Source organism: Neodiprion pinetum, chromosome 7, assembly GCF_021155775.2.
Source record: "Neodiprion pinetum isolate iyNeoPine1 chromosome 7, iyNeoPine1.2, whole genome shotgun sequence".
NCBI classification, from domain to species: Eukaryota; Metazoa; Arthropoda; class Insecta; order Hymenoptera; family Diprionidae; genus Neodiprion; species Neodiprion pinetum.
The window spans coordinates 8247228-8271518 of record NC_060238.1 but is presented as its reverse complement, the minus strand read 5'-3'; the positions used below and the strand labels follow the sequence as shown (position 1 = coordinate 8271518).

The following is a 24291-nucleotide window of genomic DNA, read 5'->3' as shown; positions in this document are numbered from 1 at the left end:
AGTGGGATGAGTTTTCTAAACAAATCGCCACGAGATGTGACATTTTTAACCGTTAATCAATGACCCTTAATGAGTATCGCGTCCCTTGCGATCACAAAATCATCGCTGACCTTGCGTTAATCAGGAATCGCGAGTCAATCAACCAGAATTGACCCCTCGCTGCGGTCTCATGACTTATCAAAAGTAAGAAAAACACACACATACACGAGACGCTGTATGTAGATCCACAACCACACGTCAGAATGGTCGAGCTGGAAAATCTGGTGAGTGACGTATGTTGAAACGTGGAGAGAAAACCGGCCGAAACTATCGCTCATAAACTGGCTGAGTATATAAACTTTGAAGTGAGAAGGATGTGCCAAATATTGGGGAACAGACCGACACATTCCCACTTCGCTACTGCTCTCTTATCGCAACACATTCAAGATCATAAATTTCCGAGTTACGACTCAACTTGTGTCAGCCGGTAATTTATTCGTATATATAATAGAAAGTGACAAGTGTTTGGATACACACTACTATAACGCATTGATACAATTCCGACAATTGTAACATTACTTAGAGCGGCTGTTCAGCGCCACTTAAACTCAACACTTATGGATACGAGAAAGTGAATACAATTTCATGGTTGTTGGCACTTCAGATATCATTATTATGAAAATTCTAGAGCCTCGATCAGGAGGTCGGGTGACCATAAGCCTTCAAAATTTTGATCCCTATTCAACGAATGTCCAGATCGGATGAACGTTGAATTACATCGATATTTTCTTTGCTCCTTTCCTGAAGAACATATAATAAGTTTTTTTTTTGAGCAAGAATAACTGTGTTCATTATTTCTATGGTAATCTTCATCAATTACTGACAATCAGAATACTTTGACCTTCGCTAATGCCACTTACTCGAATAACGAATTCAGTTGTGTACTGCTGTATGGAACATTGATCTAATGGATCTAGAAACTTTCACGACGGTTGTGATCTGACTGGAAATAAGAAACAATGATCACGATGAAGTAAAGGCGTGCCGAATCCCAACGACGGTCAAACTTGAAAGAGAACTGTCATCTTGACCCCGGTATGCCACCGGAGTTTGCATCGTCCGAGGAATGCTGAACATTGGCAACAAGGTCGCAACAAGTAGCAGGTGGAATTCGTATGTTACAGAAATGAAGCACAGAACCGTTTGCGCTGTGAGGAAAATTCGGCACAGTAGACTTTTGAGGACGATAATTTGATGTCAACCCAACACTATGCGATGCCACTCGAACCCAGTTTGCCTACACAGCTCGACCCAATTCCCTGACTTGCCGTCGATGACGTCCTGCACGAATGCATTCGCATGTCGCAGAAATAGAGGAGGACCGTTTGTGCTGTGAGGAAAATTCGATGCAGTGAACTTCTGAGGAATATAATTTGATGTCAACCCAACACTGTGTGACGCTACTCCAACCCTCCTTTACGTTGAATTTCTGAATTCTCCATAAAACATGGTTCTACGGCGGTATTTTAGCACTACCATTAAGTACAGTGTGTCTTCACAGCTCGACCCGATTTCTGGGCTTGCCGTCGATGACGTCCTGCACGAAGGAACCCGTTCCGATTTTACCCAGTAACAGGATCGGCCCGATTGGAAAAAAACCGCGGCTATTTCAGCCGGTGACACTGTTCCGGATGATCCGCGGCCGCCTAGCTGGCCGTGTCCGGTGTCGCGAGATGAGGCTAGAGCTGCCATGCAGAGCCTGGGCTCAGAGCATCTCGCTTGACTGGCCAGCCATGGGATAGGCGTCTGTGGCCCAACCCTCCTCCATTGTCGATCAGGATTAGAGCTGGGCCCGCCGCTCGTCTCCTCTCTTCTATCCAATTCTATTGTGTGTTGTATAAATATATAATTTGCGGAGACCGCTGGAAGAGCAGCGACTGACAACAGCTGGACCTGCGATCACGCACGCTGAGTGCGTGCTCCACATGCGCGTAATTCGCTCGGTGCAACCGTCCCACTCCAATGTTTCTGACTCTGTATTACGATGAGATTGGCTCGCCTGCAACTACCAGTTAAAAGAGTTCGTTTACAGCTGTACCGACTGTCAGCGAGTCGGGCGAAGATGGTAATAGGGCCACGCAAACTCGTCTATGCAACGATGCACTCGACCTTTCGCTAATCACAATGTTCACCTATTCTTCGACGGATTTTCCAGGTGAAGGCCACACGACTGACCAGAGTTTTTTAAAATAGAAGATAAGGCCCAATCTTACAATTAGCGCGATTGATCGAGTCGACTTTATTCTGTCATTCTCGAATCGTTCAAGCATGTGCCAAACGATATGTAACTAGTGAACTTTCGTTCAACCAGACACAATTTTGTCCCAACCCTTGACTGCAGACAATTGCACAGTTCTATGATCAGTTGGAAACGAATGTTGTTCATAAATTTTGGCTGATTCTTCAAACATCCGACGTTGCAAAGGGTGGCGCAAATCAGTGTTGTGGGTTCACAATTACCAGTGGAACGAATCTAGGGCCCCTGTACATTGAGGAGAAATACAGTTGCGATTAAAACAGTAACATAGAAGTTTTCTTCAAACATCCGTCTCATGCACTGCGTGCGTGTTCTAACCGTAAACATAAGTGTGTACAAGTTGTAAAATCTGTTCAGCCGAGAAATGGTCGAAGATATTCGTATGATTGACAAACCGTCCGTAATTGCTTCAGTATTCCGTCAACACTCTTTCAAAGCCAAATACTTCCCATTCCAAAACTTAATGATTTTCTGTGGACAATCGAATAATAAACTGATGATGAAATAGAACTCATGTTTAGATGTGTTTTGAAAGCGGTTTTTTTCTATGCGACGAAGATGGCTCGGGGTGTGAGAAGGTGTGGCTTAGACTTATCAGCGTATTTTCAGAGGGCGTAAGCAGGGCTGTCCGATAATCAACAGGTGGCCTTTTGGCGAGCGAGTACCGCTGAATGTGCGGCGTCGTGTCCTGTTCTCTACTTTCATTAAACTTTCTCCCACCTCTTCGTTTACATCGCGCGTTGCGCTGAGAGTATTCTCCCACAGACATAGGTATTTTTTTTCCTTCTCCCTTTTTGCGCGTATGGCGGTGTATCAAGAATTTCTTGCACAAGATACGAGCGTCATTTTGCAGCGAACTTAAAACCTTCCTGAGCTTAAAAAAAAGTGTACACATATATATTATATGTATATATGTGTATCCATTTTGAATTCTCTTCTGTGCCTCGAGTCAGAGTACATATCCATCGCTATTTTTACATCGCCGTTCTCGACGCTCAACAGACAGCCACGTTCTCTGTCTATTCGAGCGAGAGTGTCACTCGTCACGTGGTCCGACAGCGCGGTTAGAAACTACTCAGCCTACGTTGTGGGGCTTCATAATTCCTGCACTGGCCTGGCTGATCATCATTCTCTCTCTCCGCCGCTATGTAGGAACAAAACTTCCGAGCTTAAACTTTTCCCTCGACTTATCGTACTGGTACGTGTACAATAGTTCAAGATCGGACTTTGGCGGAAACGTGTTTACGCATCGGTCTGCTTAACCTAGGAAACGATTGATTGACAGGCCAAGGTCACGGGCTCCGGTTGAGTTACCGAGACGTAATATCTCAGATTGTGCGATTTAGATAAGTATAACAAACACAGGAACATCAGCGAACGGTGCAGGGGTGAACGGACATACCCATCCCAACTGAAAATCCTGTACCTGAACATTGCGTACGAGCAACGTTCCCAAGAAGCAACGTGCAATTGATTTACTTTCCGCTACTGTCACCATAATACTGTCTTTCTGAATTGATCATACCGTTCATGTAGACGTGGTGCTGTCGCCAGAGGTGCTGGTACTGGGTCCACCTCGAGCTCGTGCTGTCGTCGTGGATGGGAGGCAGGGGTGTGTGCACCTGGTGGGCGTGAGAGGTCGGGGGCAGAGGCGCCGGAGGTTGTTGGGTCTGCTGGTGAGCAGGGGCAACGACGATGTGGGGATGCTGAGGTCCCGGGGGATGCTGTTGGGGGTGGTGGACCTGGTGGATGACCACCGGTACCGGTGGCGGAGCCAACTGTTGGTACTCCATGGTGCAGCTCATCCAACCGACTCTGTGTCACTCTCTGGCTACTGTCACGCGTGCATTTATCCACGCGGTTGATTCGTCGACTCACAATCCCGCGGGGGATGCTAGCTGCCTTTGGAGGCCGCTGAGCTCCAGCGAAGCTCTTTTTTCCGCAGGGTGTATCGTCCGGATAACAATAACCTCCCTCTCCTCCGGTATTCCAAACACTTGAACGATACCCAAACAACAATCACTCACTACCGAGGACACGGAACAGTTCAAAGGGCAACACCTTCTTCGGGTTCTTGGAAATGAAACCGGGGGTGGGTGACCAGCACTTGGTCCCAGTGTATGAGACGTTATTTTGTTTTGAAAATCAAAAGGTCATCACGCCGATGACGGTTCACCATTTGAAAACCGCGAGCTGTCAAACGGCGAACGGGGGCGTCTCTAGTTGCCTTGGAGGACGGGGAACGCGGTGGGGAGACTGTTGGTACCAGCGGTTTCGAGCTCAGCGCGTCTCAAGCGAACGGCGGCCGGTCGAACACTGCGCTACGCTGCCAGATGGAGGGCCGAGAGTCTCATTCGCGCTGTTTGCTGGCGGACGCCCCTTCCACGGCGACCCGCGTCGGAGGCGTCCCGGCGCTCAAGTCACGGAAGCTGACCGCGAGGGAGCTTCCGCGTTGTTCTCGACACCGCTCCGGGACTCGACCTACCGCTTTTGTGGGAAGGGGTGATCTCTGACTTACTTCGTTTGCGCTTTTTTCATCCCCCCGCGGATGCCGCTAATTAGATGATTAATTGAACAGCCTTGGAAACCGGTCGTCTCAACGCTCTAACGGGACTAAAGCGATTTTTCGTTTAGGGACAATCACCGATTACCGATTCCTTCATTTGCGTGGAGTTCGGTTCATCCGTAGAAGATTCGTGGAAAGTGATATTTTTTTAACGTCACTACTTATCATTTCTTCTCGGTTGCAGATTTCTCCCACACACGGTGATCATTCGTTTTCTAAGAAACGTTTAAGACGAGAAGTCAATCAAGTCATGACATAACGCATGTTGAACTGTGAAAAAATGTGTGGACCTCTGTAGACTATGATTTGGTGTTAATAAACCACTATAATCTGATGGTATTACTACGAAAATTATTCCACAGTCAACCGTACAGGCCAATTTTGGTAGATTTAAACATCACCATTTTTTGAAGTGCAAAGTAGAATTTTTTCACGGGCAGTTTTCAAACCAGAGTCAACTTGCGTCAATGAATCAGAATGATGACTTTGTGTGAAAGTGGGGGTGGCGATTGATACCCAAAGGTTTCGCTGATTGGCCACCTCAGCAATGAGTGGAAATTATAGCATAGTAAATAGTCTTAAACCTTAATTTATGGTCCGTCTGACCTGAAATACTTTACTTTCAACTATTTCTACTCTCTCGTTATGATCAATACGATATTTTCGAATGATTGTTCAAAGTCAAGTTGAAGCTGGGAAATTGATATCATGTTATATCGTACCGTTCATGTCTTTAACCGACTTGTCAAAAACTTCAACTCGCAATTGCGCCAAAGACTGTATATTTGAACATTTTGGCCTTCCTGCCGTAGTTAGACGAACGAAGTATGGCGAATGGAGAACAGGTTGGCGGTGAAAGGAGCGATGAAAAAAGGAAAATCGGTAGTACCTAATTCTTGTAAGCGGTAAATCTGGTAACACAGCCTTGCATGCAAGTAAACAGAGTTGCACCACGCTACTGACGACGACGCCGCGAGTCGTGACTTTCTCTATTTTTCGTCTGGCCCAAAATTGGCCCTTGCGGAGCCTCTCCTTTCCTGGCTATCGGATACAACGACTACAAACGATGACTAACTGACCTTACGGAGGATGAGCCGGTCCGCTCATCCACTTTTCACCTTTGTCTCGCAAAAGGATCATCCTTGACGCTCCTTCTCCAATGGGTCGTGAGGTTCCCGGCGGATCTGAAAGTTCGGTCCCAAGAAGTTGCCGCACCGATGCGACCTAGAAGGCATTCCATATACACGAAACTCCCTGGAGCAAATGTAAGCCTCAAATCGACCGTCGAAGTCAGCTCTTGACGACGCTCGAAGTCCCTTGGCGCCCTCGAAATGACGAAGGAATGCGCTTTCAATAATTTTTGGAAAATCACGTACGACATCGACATGGTCAGTATTTCCGTTGCTCAATCGACGTTAATTGGCGTCTGTCTGGGATTGGTTCGTTGGTTTGTGTAGGTGCCTCGTGGCCGAGTCTCGGCTCTCGACACGCGGTTAAAATCGAAAGTGGAGGAGAAATGGCGGACGGCTCTCTCTTCGCGGTAGCGAAAGGAGTGGTGGCCGAGCGACGCCCGGTACCCACGTTTCTCGCTGGTGGGGTCGAGATCACCGAAACCGGTCCTTCCCCCGCCGCCGCCACCTCCACCGCCTCGGCTTCTTCCTGGTCCCGCGCTTCGCGAACGCGGAAACCGCGCAGCAACTGCCACACTCTTCTTGTTTTCACAGTTTTTGCCCACCTAGCCGAGTTTTTTACCCGCTTAAATTCACTTCGGCCCCTTTTTTTCGTTCAGCTATCCGAGCACCGCGAGGGTTTCTTCTCCGCTTCTCGCTGGTTTGAGATTCATCCGAAAAACCGGCCACACTGCCTTCTCGGGTTCCCCGCGACCCGAAAAGTGAAACTGGGAGAACAGGCCAAAAAATCAACCTTCGTCTATTCCGACCCAAAGACAGCGTTCGTGCACTCTTCAATTTCAACTGCGCTAGTAATTTCGAGTAGGTAAGTGGGTACATAGGTTGTAAACTCGGATGACTCAGCTTAACGATACCGTCTCTGTCGGTGAATACCGGTGGAGGATGAGGGAGGCAGGGAGGGAGGGGTGGTGGGGGGGGGGGGGGAGGGGGGGACAAAAGGACGAATGGAGAACGAAGCACAGAAGAGTCGAAACAAAAAGGCAAAAAGAAAGAAACCAAGAAACAAAAAAGATACTGTTCAACAAATTGATTCGACCCTGAGAACTTGTAACCACGTTTTCGAATCCATCGGGCTAGCTGAAGCCTCTTTGGCAATTGCAGCTGGTATCAAAACAATTGTCCAGAGAGCAGTGTCATTTGCAAAGAGTCAAGTAGGCATGACTATTGTGTACTGTATATGCACACGGTTTGCAGCACTCGCATTTGTGACCGACACAGTGTCGTTCTCGTAGGTAAGTCAAGGTGACAGCGTGGTGAACCATCGCAGGTACACATCGGCACCTTCTGTCTGTAATAGACAGTCGACGTGATGGGGACTCTGCATGGATGTTCGAATGAAACAAGATATGCAAATCGAGCGTTGCGGATTAAGGCGATAAATTAGTTTGACGTTTAATCACGACGACGGTAGAATATGTGTAACGCTCAGGACAGTATAGGCGCACGGATTTATACGAATAAATAAATGACGACATTATACGCACGTGTCGTTGTATATTATATGTATTGTGGTAACGGTTCGGTGAGCGAAATTTCTTCGATTCGCTTTCTTCGATTGGCAAGCACTCGATCCGGGGATTGGGCATCGTACACCTCGATTGCAGAATCGCCGGTTATTACCACCGAGTAATCGAACAGTCATGGTTTTTCGCTCACTTCCTCATTCGCAGCGTAGCTTGATCTGCTCGCGAAGTTAAAGACACCGGGATAAACAGGTTGTCGCTTTATCGGTATTCCAGAGCCTCGATTTTCCTCCTCGTGACAAACAGTTCGTCTTGTAAGCAGATTGGGAAGCCAAAAACGGATTTTGTTGTATTAATTTTATGAACAGTCAATGCCCGACTGTCTGATAATGGGATTCGTGAGGAGGTGCTCCGAACTTTGCCTTTCCAGCTTTGCCACGTTACGTTAAATTCAAATTCGTATGTTAAAGAAATATGCTTCTTAACATGTGAGCGACGATTGTCCAATGGAAAAAGTCTGTTCACAATTGCCAAGTGTTGACAGACTGATCGAGGGTCGATTATATTCAGTGTCGCAGAGCTACATCATATCAGTATATGTATAGTGGATTAATTTATTAGCCTTTCGAGTAATAAAGTGAAGGAAACAGTGAAGACGACTTTCGCCAAGAAGCGTCTACATTTTACAACGACTAAGGATGAGAATATGCAAAGTATATGTACACACACAGTAAAACGAGATAGCCACGAGGATAGTCCGCATAGTTCGAACGGTATATTTACCTCCGCATATTACATGGAGTTTCGAAACTGAACGCACACTTTTAGAAACGAAACGAAAACCGATCCCCGCAAGACAACTCGGTTGCTAAATCGCGCGGCTGTTGTTGGTAATTAATTCAAAAGCAACAATTTATCGATCGGTCGATCGAACGGAGACTTACATTTTCGACTAAGACCACATATGTTATTCATCCGAGTTTTCTAAATTTTATTACCCCGTGTCAGTTCGCATTCTCACTGTACATATCTCTGGTAAACAGTGATGGATTAATTACACACCGGCGGCAATAACATAAATCGTTTTTCACAAATAGGGGGCAAAACAAAATCTCTTCGTTCAGCTTCGGTGTGTGTCGTTTCGGCATTGCCTTACAGGCAACGCTGATTACCCGCTGCCTCGTACCTGAAACCCCCAATCTTTGCCACGTTCACCGAGTCGCGACAGTGACTGACGACGCCTTTTCGTTCGCCGGAGAAAGTGCCCGAAAGTTTTTGGATACCGAAAGTGTTTGTAACACCGTCGAACACGTGTACGATACACGCTATAAATTGTCGCAAACAGTCTAATTATAAAATACGATGTACGTTATATTAGATGGAGATTTTCATTGATAATTATAGATCTATTCCTTCGATCGTTCTTTTATTAGCTCTTATATTTCCGTGCGCAAATTTTTATCTTGAAACTGAAGCGATAAATTAAACATTGCAATTGAAGTTTACAGTATTTTATAGAATCTGCTAACATTTTTTTTCCACCAAACACGACCCACATTTTTTCGCTGCAAATCGAACGCAATAGCGGGATCAATCATTTTGTGGGACAGGTGTACATGTTGTGGAAAGTTGCTTATTTGGTTATTTGAAGTCTTTTAAAATCATTTCGGTCGTTTCAAGTCAGTTTTGAAATCAATTGTAGTATTTTTAAGAAAGGTGAATCATAAGGGGTGTTCCACTACAAGAATTATGGGGACAATATTATTCGAAGCGATTTCATAGTCTCCGAAATCACCCTGAAATCAGTAATATTCAAATAAAATTCTGTAATAGTAATCATTGGCAGTCGGGAGAAATTATTTGTGATTACAGAAATCTCTTTGTAATGTTAAGAAATGACATGAAATTTTAGAAATCATGAGAAATCGTACGAAATTCTAGAAATTGTGAGAAATTACTTCATTAAAGTAAAATTATTTGTTTAATAGTCTCTCGTAATCACTTCATAAAATGTAAGTAATCACGGTGTCAATTTTTGCTCAACTTGAGAAATAAAAGAACAAATGTTTTTAAAAAAGTTTCAAGCAATATTATTTGTCCCAAGGATAGTCGACGCAAATGTAACAGTTCACAAAATTCCTGTATCTAATAAATAATAACCCTAAACAAAAACGATTAATAACGCAATCTGTGCAAATAAGATATAAAGAATTTCAGAAAAGGTATTATAATTATAAAGTTCGAAATGACTGAACTCCCATTTCAGGTTGAAAAATTGATGGATACTTGACCGAAAAATTATCGTAAAAGAAAAACATTCGATTGGTTATTTTTCTTTTTCTTGCGTTTCCAGACAAAGTTTCAGGATCTTTCCCATCGTTCATCGGAATTCTTCAGCACAAGGGCAATATCCGGTTAAGTAGAACGCGATCACGGTGCACAAATAACTCGAAAAATGACTAAAAAGTAAGAAATGAACATAAAAAAGAAGTTGAACAACAGTTGCTGTAGTCTCAGGGTCGAAACTCGGTGTCACGTTACAAGAATATCAGGGCAAAACTTCTTTCAGCCCTTTGCTTATGTTAACGGCTTTAGTGTCTACGTGGCATAAGGAGCCGTTTGTGAATTCGAGTATCAAGTTACTTTTCCAAGTCGCTCAAGTGCCAGGTCATACTACTAAATTCTTAACCAATTGCTTATTCTTGCCTCTTTTGACGCATCAATTTGAAAATTTGGTAGATAAATGGAATTCGTCGACTTCAGCATACGTAATATTTAACGGAGGGACTTTGGTGAAATTTTAATGCTATCGAGTTTTTCGTCTTTTTTTTTTCTTTTTTTGTGTGATACAAAAAATATGTTGGTAAAAATTCCATCCAGCAAGGTTACGGTTTAGGTTACGGTTGTATGTGTCTTGAAACAAAATTCAATTTTTTATCATGAAAACGTGTGTGCCAAGAATTGTCGACAGCGTTGCGCAGAAAATTATTAAAATTTCACCAGAGTCCTCGCCTTTTGAGAAAGTCAATTTTCAAATTTCAAAATAAAACTGGCGCTGCAACATTCATCGAATCACAATGAAGTCGTCGGATTTATTTAATTCAATAGGATATGCATGACAAACAATTTGATTTCAAGGCCAACATAATAAATGCAAAAGTATTTTATTAAATTTGTAGAAAATAGTCTTTTGAATAAAATAAGCCATCGTAGAATGAAATCGATCAAATTTCAGGACGATATGAAATCATGCATCGATATCTTTACAGCTTTTGTTCACAATTGGAGTATCTTCTATTATTTTAATAGATCTAGCTTGCGAATAAAATTTGATATACAAATTACTCAACCTGCAATAATCTCGCATTAAATTAGTGAAGAGTGTTAATTTTTGGCCAACCAACCGCCCTGAATAGTGAAAATTTGTCGATAAACTCGCATTTCAAATATCGTCTTGAAACATTTTTAAAACACCCAGTTCTAGTTTAATTCCGGCGTTTTATGCCTATTACCGGCCCATTTTTACTGCTCGTAATCAAGAAATTCAAGGTCGTGATCAAAGCAGTGGAACTTAAAAAGTATCCCATTTCGATATTCGTCCGCCTTCTCTTTCCGTCTTCCGTTTCGACAAAGTTGATGGAATAAGGTACCAATTAAGCGGTTGGTACAGAAGACAGTCGTCACGAAAGAGCGTGTTTACAGTAATTTAATAGGCGGTAGCTGTTTCATTTATTTTTATTTTTTTCTCTTCCCGAATTCTTCTTTTTCCCTCCTTCGAGGTTCCTTCATTTGAAACCACAAGTTTTCGACCATCTACCGGATCTACGGGTAATGACTTTTTCATACAGAATTTAAATATAGTTTCCTGTCGGTTTCAATAGTTATCAAGTTTTATGCCACCGGCGACGTATTTTAATTTTGTTAACGACCAGATTCGATCCATCCGTAGAATTTCCTCTGCGGTGTACAACTTGCCGTGTGTGTTTAGGTATACACCTACAGCCAATGATGTAAATGACACCGATCTAAATCGCATAATAATCACAAGTATCAAAAAATTGACGGGAGAAAAATAACGTAAGATAAATTGTGAAAAGCACATTTCGAACTAATAAAATTCTAAGTCATTTGATTTCCCAGTCTGTGGACGCACAAAAGACACACTGAAATTTCAACCTCACTTCTGGTTATCTGAGAATTGCTCAACAAATCGATTTTCGAGATATCAGAATAACGTATTGTGTTATTTGAAGAAAAATGTTACGACATTATAAATATGGCTTTTCAACGCAGACTTTCATGTCCGCTGAGCATGATTAATTATCATAGTATTCAGAAACGACGAAGCTCTCCTCGCTTAAATTTAGACCTACGTATTAATCCTCCGAACGTTTTTATGAACAATATGACAGATTAGACAAGTCAATATCTTTATCACTCTCAATTTTGGTTGCTCGTTTATCGCAGGGATGTCTAATTCATTCGAATCACTCGCCAAAGGTAGATTGAACTGTGTTCTTTTTTCTTGAAAATTAGCACATTCCGTTAATCTATGGTTACCACATTTATGACAGTAATCTTTACAATCTATCTTACAAACAGTCGAATCAATAACAATCCTGCTATTAAAATAATTTAACAATCTTAGTTGAACACATGTTTGGTATAATTTGTCTTGCGAGATATTAATATCAAAGAATCGAATTGCCTATCCACAATTTCAACTCAACACGTGCAACATGCCCATGTGGCGGAGTCGACAATTTACGTTGAACTCGGCGATGACGTTTAAGTACATAAATCGCATCGTTTATACCTACGTTGGCATATACAATAAAACGCTGCTGCACGTGCGCGTCAAAAACCTTTTCGATCCGAAGGCTGCAACACGCAGTGTTCAACAGTGAGACATAACTGAAAAATTATTAAACAGTCAGCTGACTGACAGATGTGCACGAACTATGAAGAAGAATTGCCGGTATACATATTATACATATACATATATACATATATACATATATACATACATGATAAATACAGAAGGCTGCGGAGACGGTGACAGCTTCTGTATTCTCTATTTTTTAAACCATGTATTTTGTTTTTTTTCCTCTTTGTCTAAATGTCTTTTTCATTCTCGCCCGGTTCACTCCCTCTCTCTCTCTCTCTCTCTCTCTCTCTTACACCATTGCACAAAGTATCCCTGGTATTTAAATGCAAAGGCATATGGCCGGAGTGTGCATGAGACAGACGTTCGACTATCTTGACGACGACGCTATTCGCAAAAGAACACACAGTCTTTGGTTGCAGAATAAGAGGTACGAATTCTAGACGCTGGTTAAACTATTTTTATCTGCCAATTTTTACCTTTGATTTTTCTATTCTGTTGATCCTTTTCACTTTTCGTTTTTGTTTGTTGTTCCGTGTTCGTTTCGGCATTCGACGCCCTTGGGCTATGTATTTAATGGCACACGGAGACATCTTTTGCGAAATATATACGGTGTGCAATGCGCTGTAGTGATATTTAGATTGTATACAATACGCTTACGGTATGCTGGATCGCCCATCGCCGAGGGGAACAAATAGGCAGAATTTGAACTTTTATTGCGTTTTCCTCGAAAACTGCTATCGATAGATGAAAAATGACTTGACTATCGCGTAGAGCGGAAAATTCTACGTCGAATTATGTCCTCGTATTTCGGAAACGCAGTCGGATTAACAAATTAAGAAACAAGAAATTATTTCACCAAAATTCCCCAGATGTCGTCGGTAAGTAGAATTTCTTTTCTATCAATTTGTTAACCCGATTACGTTTACGACGTATGATGACATGACTCGATGTAGAATTTTCCGCTCTACACGATGGTGAAGTCATTTTTCATCTATCGATAACAGTTTTTTGAGGAAAACCCAAAAAACGTCAAATTTTTCAGTTTTCTCGAAACGCCGGCTATGCAGCTCAAAAATTACTTCAGACTTGATTTCCTGAGGGTCGGAATCACCTTTACACAAAAATGCAGCGGCGTTTACTTGGAAACAGCCTATATACATGCCTCGATGTCCTATGTGATATGTATATTATAAGAGGTTCACGTGTGCATTATGCCGCGGAGGAATTTTCATGGCGTCTCTGGTATAGTATCCCTACCTACGAGCTAGTTTCGCCATTGTCATCGGACGTTCCATTGTCGGTCGGGAAGCAATTCAATGGAATTGCTACTTCCTGTCCACGGAAATTTGAAATCAGCACGAAACTGTGTCACATTGGATTATGCGCGATTTTTACATTTCTACGGTTATTACTACGTAGATGCGAGGCTGTTTTTTTTCCGATTTTGTTTCATTAAATTATCTTTCTTCGTTCACTGATTACAATTTGAAAATCATTACACACTGAACAGTTCGGAGAGTTCAACAATTTAGAAAGTATTACTAACGTTCAAAACCAGGCCGTAAGAGATTTGTTTACAAAACATTGACAAAATAGCAGAAAACAGCTTCGAATTCAAAGAGTGACTGTTGACAGATATATATTCACAATACGCGTAATCACTGTATTTATAATGCATAATATTTGATTATAAACGCATTGAATAATTAGTTTGCGAGTGAGTAATTTAGATTTAATAGAAATAAATAATACATTATATATCGGTAACGAAAAAGAGAAACTTATGGTTCCATAAATAAAACTTTTTATTCGTTTGTGGTTAAGTGGAATTATTTGATTCGCGTGCATTAACATTATATTATACGTATAATATATCCTTTTTCGTCTGTACGAAATATTTTTACATTTTAAGGTAAATGAAACTTTCTTCTCTTTGCACAAATAAATTATTCAATAGGTTTGTGTTAAAAAGTGAATTGCTTCTCACAATGTATGTAATTTATAGTGGGAAAAAAAATACACGTGGTCATTATTTTTTAGAAGAACTCAATCTCTCCAAATCTATCCAAAAAACATGAATGAATAAATAATTGTGGGTTATACGAGCAAAGGTTAATCATTTCAGTTATTGAATCGTCAGTCAGCTATTGCCGATAGTTCGATGAGCGCGATATTTTTCAGAAAAATCATTAAGGCTGTTCTTCCGGGTTTTAAGATTATCAAGATTATTAAGAAATTTCTGTATAATTGTCAGAGTCTTAAAATCCGAAAAACAACTTTTACCGCATAGGAAGAGGGAGTCATTTTTTAATTTTCGGACAATTGAATATCCGAGAATGACGTATTACTTTTGTAACATTTTTTTCCTTCCGAATGGAAAACAACTGAACCCCTCCCCCCCTATATTTGTTAATCAAAGAGCCAAAGATTCTTGCACAAGTTGATGTAGAAGATTAAGAAAAATTTACAGGAAAATCCGAATTGCTTTTTTTCTGACAGGTCGAGTGTGTAATATCATAATATTCATAACATCGTTTTTGGTCCAGAAGGGGAAATAAACAATAAGAGAATATATATGCGTTTGAAAATTCCGAAAAACGTATCGCAAGTGCAGAGCTGGCCGTATAAGATACTTGAACATTATACAAACACAAGTAGAGAATGACTCGCGGCGACTTTCTCGTGAAACTGCAATTAAATTTGGTCCCCAAGACTTCCGGAACCAGTTGTCTTTGTCGTTTACAATTAAACTGAGCTACTATAGCTACTGCAGCAGCAATTACGCAACATATCAAACCGCAGCAGTTTATAACGCGGCATTCGATACAATAATAATTTCTAAAGTTTCGCAATAGTTTTATATCGGCATCCTCTGTACGCTCGTTGATTGAAATTTGTAAGAGAAATACGAGCAGAATAAGACTCAATTAAAATGCTCCGTGAGAATGTGCGGTTTTATTTTTTTTTTTTATTGTTTTTTTTTTTTTTACTGAAATGCAGATTTTGAACACGTAACTTTCGCGATGGGTAAAATAATACGAAGTCCTTGTGATTTGCAATGATTGAAATAATAATCATGAGAACTTTGTACGATATTCGATGAGAGAAATGTGTCAAATTTTCTTTTATATTTTAGCCCAATCAAAAATTTGTTGAACAAATGTGTCAGTCACTTTTTGCATATGGAAATTATATTTCACGTTGTATGGAAATCATCAGGTTTTAATATCATATTGCAGACTGCAAGTTAATGATCACTGCGCATTATGAAAATCAATACGAAGAAGAAACAAGATATACGCTTCGAGATTGAGTTAGTCTCAATTTGTAGGCAAAGAAATTACAAAAGCGACATGTAACAATTATAAACAGCTGATAACAATACAATAAATTTCTCATATAGTTGAAATCAATCTTATCCCGTTGAGGACACATGGGGTCCAACGGACCCCAGACAAATTTCAATGCAATTTTAAATCTACAAAGACCCTTAGGAATTAGATATATAGCACCATCTGTTGTTGTTTGAAGTCTCCACAACAAGTTTTGACACGTTACGAAGGTCTCTTTGGCATTAGTCATCCTGCAGAGACATATTAGTGCGCACGTGTTTTTTTTTTGGGGTTCTGTAGACCCCGTGTGGCCTTACTGTGGCAAAATCTTGAAAAAAAAAATTCAATTTTTTTTTTATCGTTGATTGATGTTATATTGTTTCTGTAAACGTAAGTATTTATGCATGAATTGAATTTTTTTCTTCAGCAATAAATAATGGTTATTAATTAAATATATATGTGTGTATATATACAGATGTCTTATAATCTTCGACCTCGAACTATCGCCAGCCGTCTAATGGAATAAAATTAAAGTTTCGCACTGGTTTTAAGTCGATACATAGCGTAAAACACAAATGAGAACTGTTTTTCTGCGTGGGGTGCGCTGGACCCCGTGTGTCCTCAACGTTATTTTTTCGATGTGCGTCCTCAACGGGTTATATAACACAGACGGGTATATAATATAATACATGGAAATTTCGGACGTAACTCGAAAGTTTATACGCAAATAATATTCGTATAAAAAAAGAAGGAGTTACTGCTAATTTTCTATACTATGATACGTATAAATGACGTGTGGCAGCAGCCGAATTACTCAAAGGAAAGCCGTTTAGCGACGTTTCGTGCGTGCCAACATTACACTGACCAATAAGGAAAAAGATGTGGCGAATATGACTATCTTTATCACTGTTCAAAGTACCGTGAGGACAGTAATTGAAATTGTCAAGCTTGATAATTACTTACCTTAAAAATAGCGAAGCGAACAGAAAAAGAAAACTGCTTTTTACACGGAGGAAGTCAATTTTTACAGCATATCGACAAGAGGTAAGAATAATTTTTTGTTCGACTCAATTAATTCGGAAACAAGTTTAAGGCTGTTTTTAATTCAACCGACAGACGTCATTCAGTCCATACGAAATATTTTTAATCTGTGTATTTTGTTATTTGTTCGTTATATATATTTTTTTTTTTTCACTCAGTGTATAATGCAACGCGAATTTGAAAATGCCCGAATAATGTGGGAAACTTGAATTTTTACCTTCTTTTTTCTCTACTGCGTGTAGGTAGAACAGATAATCTGGTAAATTGCATGGTAGAAAGATAGGATAACCCAGAAATATAAAGTGTAACTGAACAAAGTCGATAGTGACACGAACGCGTGGTTTTATCGCCACCGTGCGCGCAGCAAGCGACAGAATTCATTGAATAAGTATTATTAGTCCAACAAATGAAACATATTCGTTCTTCAATTTCGGAGTGTGCAGACTGAGTAGCGTGTAGTAAAATTTTGGATTTTAACGGGTAAAAAAAATTATTTATCATTTCAGTTCGGTTTTTCAATGGGGCTAAAAAATTAGATTGGTTTAAAACCGTGCAGTAACCACAGTTTAAAATTTTACTCGTTCTAATCCTCATCTGGACGATTTGGATCTTGTGTTTGAACGATGAAAGTCACCGATAAAATGAGAAAAAACAAACGTTAACGGCAACGCGTTAGTGTTCCATCAAGGACTGAACTCACTAGGAATTTCACTACTATATTCAATATTATCACGTATATTGATAAGAAACGCGCTAATGTTGGACCGCCCATGATTGTCAGCCCCAGGCGCATCCACAGGCGCGGACACTAGGATATCAACGAGTAAACCGCCTAATCGATCATGGAAAATCGACAAATTCGATTATCTTTTGATTTTTTGAAAAATAATTTGAAATAATCATCTTAACCTCAAAGTTAATACGTGGAAAGAAATGTTGGGAATATAGCTTGATCGAAAAAAAACATCAATTTTTTTCAAATTTTCGGCCCTTGGTGTGCGACCTCCTAGAGACACGTATTCAATGACACATCTACAGCAAACAAAAAAAAAGTGAAAAAAACTATTCCGTATGTAAACATTGGTGAACAAAGGAAACATGGCACTGACCTTAAACAAATTCAGACCATGACTAGTAAAGATACAAATTTTTACGCTTCACACGTCGCCAATAACTGTTAACATTAACATTGAACTTACAACTTGGGTCAATCAGCTTTCGTTGCAGAAAATATGATCAAAACCAGTAATATATCGCATATCTAATGGCATAAGGTCATGAACGCCGTCTTGTGACCTTTTGCTATTAAAAATAGGCAAAAGAGCGTGTATTTGTGATCATTTTTTGTTTTTATGATCGTATCTAGGCTTGAAGCATGAAAATATGATCAGAAGGTTTGAAATTGGACAACAGTTTAATTGAGAGAAAAAGGTCTTTTGCACTGATAGAAACGACCTTCTGCTACTCATTCAACCATAAAAACCTATGTCGACTAATTCCGCGAGGATCTGCCAAAAATAACGTTTTTCACATATCTTGGGCTCAGGTATAAATTCAACAGCTGAAAGCAAAAGGTTGTATGTGCTGGTAAATACGACCTTTTGATCCTGATGGAAATTGAAAAAATGATCTACTACAGTGACTGCCCGTACGGGAAAAACCCCAATTTTACCCCCAAAATAACCCTCAACCTCTAAAGGGTGAATTCGTACCCGTTAATTCAGGATTAACCTCGAATTCGAAGGTTTACTCCCGAGTCGAGGGTTTACTCCCAAGTTAAGGATTTACTTTTGAGTCGAGGGTCTACTCCCAAGTCGAGGGTTTACTCCCAAGTCGAGGGATTACTCCCAAGTTGAGGGTTCACTTTCAAGTCGAGGGTTTACTCACAAGTTAAGGGTTTACTTTCAAGTCGAGGGTTTACTCCCAAGTTGAGGATTTACTTTCAAATCGAAGGTCTACTCCCAAGTCAAGGGATTACTCCCAAGTTGAGGGTTTACTTTCAAATCGAAGGTCTACTCCCAAGTCGAGGGATTACTCCCAAGTTGAGGGTTCACTTTCAAGTCGAGGGTTTACTCCCAAGTTAAGGGTTTACTTTCAAGTCGAGGGTTTACTCCCAAGTTGAGGATTTACTTTCAAATCGAAGGTCTACTCCCAAGTCAAGGGATTACTCCCAAATTGAGGGTTTACTTTCAAATCGAAGGTCTACTCCCAAGTCGAGGGATTACTCCCAAGTTGAGGGTTCACTTACAAGTCGAGGGTTTACTCGCAAGTTAAGGGTTTACTTTCAAGTCGAGGGTTTACTCCCAAGTTGAGGATTTACTTTCAAATCGAAGGTCTACTCCCAAGTCAAGGGATTACTCCCAAGTTGAGGGTTTACTTTCAAATCGAAGGTCTACTCCCAAGTCGAGGGATTACTCCCAAGTTGAGGGTTCACTTTCAAGTCGAGGGTTTACTCCCAAGTTAAGGGTTTACTTTCAAGTCGAGGGTTTACTCCCAAGTTGAGGGTTCACTTTCAAATCGAAGGTCCACTCTCAAGTCGAGGGTTCACTCCCAAATTGAGGGTTTACTTTCGAATCGAGAGTCTACTACCAAGTCGAGGGATTACTCCCAAGTTGAGGGTTCACTTTCAAGTCGAGGGTTTACTCCCAAGTTAAGGGTTTACTTTCAAGTCGAGGGTTTACTCCCAAGTTGAGGGTTCACTTTCAAATCGAAGGTCCACTCTCAAGTCGAGGGTTCACTCCCAAATTGAGGGTTTACTTTCGAATCGAGAGTCTACTACCAAGTCGAGGGATTACTCCCAAGTTGAGGGTTTATTTTCAAATCGAAGGTCCACTCTCAAGTCGAGGGTTCACTCCCAAATTGAGGGTTTACTTTCGAATCGAGGGTCTACTACCAAGTCGAGGGATTACTCTCAAGTTGAGGGTTTACTTTCAAGTCGAGGGATTACTCCCAAGTTGAGGGTTCACTTTCAAGTCAAGGGTATACTTCCAAGTCCAGAGTTTACTCCCAAGTTGAGGGCTTACTTTCACGTCGAGGGTCTACCCCCAAGTCGAGGGTTTACTCCTAAGTTAAGGGTTCACTTTCAACGTCGAGGGTTCACCTTCAACTCTTGGGGATGAACCTTTAATTGTTGAGGGTTAATCTCCAACTGTTGGAGATAAGCCCCCCATTAATGATGGTCTACCTTCAGTTTTTGGGGGTAAACTTCTAAATTTAGGTGTTTATCCTCAGCTTTCAGGGTTAACCCCTAAATTTTGAGGCTTACCCCCAAAATTGGGAGTTTTTTCCTTGAGGGTGAATAACGGCTAAACCATCAAAAATTATTATTGTTATTCCTATCATTCCGATAAATCACGATTTGGATAATCAACGTCAGAAAATCGACATCCTCGCTGCATAACTTTATTATTTTCATTTTTTTCTGCATTTTAGTAGTTTCTGAAGCGTGTGTAAGAAAAAAAAGGGGATAAGAATTGGCATTCACGAACTTTTGTTTTCATCTTCGAGAATTTTTTTCGAGAATATTTCTGAATTTTTGCAGATTTCGATTCATCTTTGCGTGTCAACGGTTTTTAGAGCATTTGCAAAAACACAATATCAAAAAAAATGATTGTTACGACTTTAACTATTTTGAAATTTTCTCTTCGTGTATATTTATTAACGGGAAAATGTGTCTACTTGACATAAAACCATTTGCTCATTTGATCATTTGTATTTTCAAACACTTGATTTCAATTGTATTATATGTTTTCATCCTTTTCCGAGTAAATTATGAAAAATAACAAAATTTATACGCTCTCTTGACACTACGGTCGTATTTTATGTGGTTACGATATTATCCCATTAGACACGCGATATTTTGATATCTATATATAAAAGATAGTTTGATTTCAACGTTGCAATTGGCAGAAAGAAAATTTACGGGAAATTTGATGGGTGTTAAATGTGGAATCACATCCTACAGTCTATTCGAAAAAGTTTCCGAAAAATAACGAATCAAGTTTCGGTTCGACAAATTTAATTTAAAATGCGTCGAAAGAATAGGAAGCCCACAGTGTTGAAAATATATATTACTATACATTTACTGTAAAAAAGAGTTGTCAAATTACGAAATCAGGTTGCAAATTTTAAAATTTGGTGTAGTGACGTAAATTACTATGTACTTGTCTTAAATTTGCGATAAAAATATCTTATTTTATTCAAATTTATAAGAAAAAAAAAAGGTCATCTGAATTCCCCAAATTGTGTAGTAAATTTACTGTATTTGTACTTGTATGGTGGATTCGCTGTTCCGTAACTGAAATAAACTTCCCAAAACAGCGTAGAAAGTTCCATACAGAAACTCTTAACAGTGTAGCTCATAACGTGACGATGAAATATTGCTTGAAGAAAAAGTGTCCGGAACGAGCTCCTGGTTTTGGTGACAAGTGAGACACTAATTATTGTACAATTCGTACGTGTCGGGTTTAGTTAAAGGATCCTCATCATGAATGATTGCCTTTATTCCATTTCTCTCTCGCTCTTCTCTCTTGACCTCACAATTGATGAGTTACACCGACGCGCAGCGACGAAGCGCCCATGTAATAAGGTATATAAAAAATAGTACGAGGTAGTTAGTAATAGTAGCAACAATTGCTCTCGCAAAGCGAGACAAACACAGAACGCCTTCTAAACGCCACATAAATCTTCGTTTTTTAACATAATACACAAAGTTAAAGTTCACGCTGAATGATGACAGTTCAGGATCAAGTGTCAAGTACATGTTACATTTTAGGCAAGCTGTTGCCGATCAAAACGCAGATTCGAGAATCAGAAAACATAGTTAGAAGTATTGGAGTAACGATCAGCAAAGATTTAGAAAAATTATTTCGCCGTAACGTGCAAAGTTGTTTTTAATTCAAGACATTAAAACGTTAATCATGTACAATCTTTTGCGTGACTCGTTGAAAAAAAATTGTACAGGAGAAAAATCGAGGATTCGGTTCTTTAAAGTATTCGATCTTAACAAGTCTAATCGGGAACACTCAAATTCTAGATGAAACGAAGACTATTTCAAGGATTTTTAGAATTTATCAAAATTGAAGAAATTAATCATCCGTCTATCAGATGATTCGTAGCTATACTGTGCGGCGGAAAATTGTTGAAAACAGAACCTAAATTGTGTAACAATGACGCAAACTCGGTCTTTTCGGGCCGAGCATAAGTTTGCAATATGAGCCGAAGACGAATATTGTAAATACGCGAGGCAAAAAAACTGTTGCCTCCTTGTTGCGCACGATTCTTTATATAGTAAGAGTTGTCACTCGTTTTATCACGAGGCACGAAATTGCGGTTAGGGTCAAGCAATGTCAGACTTATTCGCGACTGCGCATGCGCGCTGCACAAAAAAAAAAGCGTTGCCAACCTATCAGACGAATATTTCTTTGAATGGCGCCAAAACAGTTTTTTAGATTTCTCATTTAGATGGCACCGCAACAACTCTTCATCTTTATTATTTTTAGAAGTGATGTTTGACGTAACCGAAACTTAATACGTACAGGAATACATAATACATTTTATTTTTTTTCTTTACAAAATGAACAATTTTCCTATAAATATATAATGATAATTACCGAACGAGATAACATTGACAGATATTATATCTGACAATCTGAATCCTAGGTATAAAGACATGAGGAACTTTTGCTTCTATGGTGTGCTTTTATTTGTAATATTTAGGACTGCCAACTTGTCAAATAAGTACGTTCACAAATTGAAGCCGTTATCTGATTGGTGCATATTTTTTCACGAACCTCACAGTTGGCTGATTTTTGATCTGTGGTTTCCATTTCAGACTTCGCTGTAAGTCCTAAGTTTCGTCAGAGATTTTCAGATATTCTTCAAATTCCGGTCTGAACGACGATATTTCTTGATAAAAAAACAACTTTTATTTACTCTTTCAATGGGCTCTATTTTCTTTAAATCTGAATAAATTTCTTCAGGTTTGGCAACGCTGCTGAAATGACCACTTTCAACTAACCTAGAACTTAAAAGTGGTCCTTTCAGTACTCCGCGCATGCGCATTCGCAGAGTCACTCTACGGTCATGGAAATGGGTACTTTCAGCACGAGAAACAAACATGGAAAAACGCGTAAAACATGCTCGCGTCATATAAACAAATATCTTCTCCAAACCTCGAATGAATCTAATGTGTCGTACTAGATCTATTTCATCCCTTAGTGTTATTCAATTCAGAATTTTTTCTTTTCTTTTTTTGCTTCCTATTTTCACCAACAATGAGCGACGTGGCTGATCGGGTATAACGATCTTAACCGATGATCCCGATATCCGGTTTGCAAGACATGCGTGCGCTAGACGGACACGCTCCTCGGGACGCCTAGAAGTCGCCTGCTTACAGCCAGGACCGAAGGATAATCCACGATCAAGTTATCCGCACGTTGTTGTAAAAATAAATATAAAATTCAAACGCATTTTCATCGAGCTACGGGAATCTGATCAATATTATACTGTAGCGCGTGAGAATTATATGCGATAAAATTTTGCTTCTTCATTATATGTATTATTCAAAATAAAACTGGATCGACTGTAGCAAAAAACAATGCGCGATATTTTTGTGCTGTGTATTTATAATACAAATTTATGCGAATTTCGAATATTCTAGAATTCATTGTTAACGTTTTCAAAACCATTTCAGATTGTTCAGCTGTGATGGATGATATAGACGATACAAACAAATAAAGCACTCGTGAAGAATTTTCTCAAACTTTTCCGGTTTTTCAGATAGAAAATATAAATTTCTTTTATTATTCTTCTTCGATTGTTATTTACAATAAATTTTTGAGAAAATGGGTAAATTTTCTTAAAAACCGAAATATCGTTCTGGTTTCTACAAAAGCAAACTTTGTCTGGTAAAATTACTTTTTCCTTTATCAGTTTCGTGGAAGAAATAAAAATTTGACATCCAGAACTCAGACGCAAAACCTGTGTTGCCCGATGTAATCGCAGTCGCGAGTCAACAGCTTTATATCTATCCCACGATTTGAGTTGAGGACCATAGAAATTACAGGAACGCTGAACACAAGCTGAGCAAACGGGTGTCGTGTGCAAGGGAGAATCGTCGTGTAAATACGGATGAGTGACACAATGAAATGCGGGGATCCGCAGCTCAAATACAGAAGCTCACGCCTCGATGAACGCGCGTCGAATTAACTCGAGCGTTTTCCTTCATTATTCTGTCTTCGGCATGTTTCGGACTGTATTTTATTGATTCGTTTTTTTTTTTTTACTTTGAAATAATCAAGTATCCGTAGGATAATGCAGTGGCGAAAATAGACAGAATAACAAATTATTATAACCGCAGCAGCGGATGTTAAAAAATTATTTTTAAAGACAATTGATTTTTTTACATTTTTTACTGATTCCAGTGATGACGATAATCATATGGAAAAACAATTCTTCAAATTTACCAAGTACGGTGAAAGAAATATTTTTTCAATTTAATCTGCAATTATGCGG

General features: G+C 39.9%; 1 protein-coding gene across 18 annotated transcripts in view; it reads right to left on the bottom strand.

Annotated features, from left to right (window-relative positions):
* Positions 1–24291, bottom strand: part of LOC124223834 (PAR-domain protein 1) — a 236833-nt gene that overhangs the window by 69921 nt on the left and 142621 nt on the right. Inside the window, exon 1 of one of the 18 annotated variants that reach the window (XM_046636145.2) lies at positions 3822–4657. The exons of 15 other annotated variants lie outside the window; for them this stretch is intronic. In XM_046636145.2, coding sequence (XP_046492101.1) covers positions 3822–4101 — 280 coding nt within the window. In that variant the 5' untranslated portion in view covers positions 4102–4657. Of the gene's footprint in view, positions 1–3821; positions 4658–24291 lie in introns of those variants that run through there. 2 more of the 18 variants (XM_069137868.1, XM_046636150.1) reach the window with 2 other exon arrangements.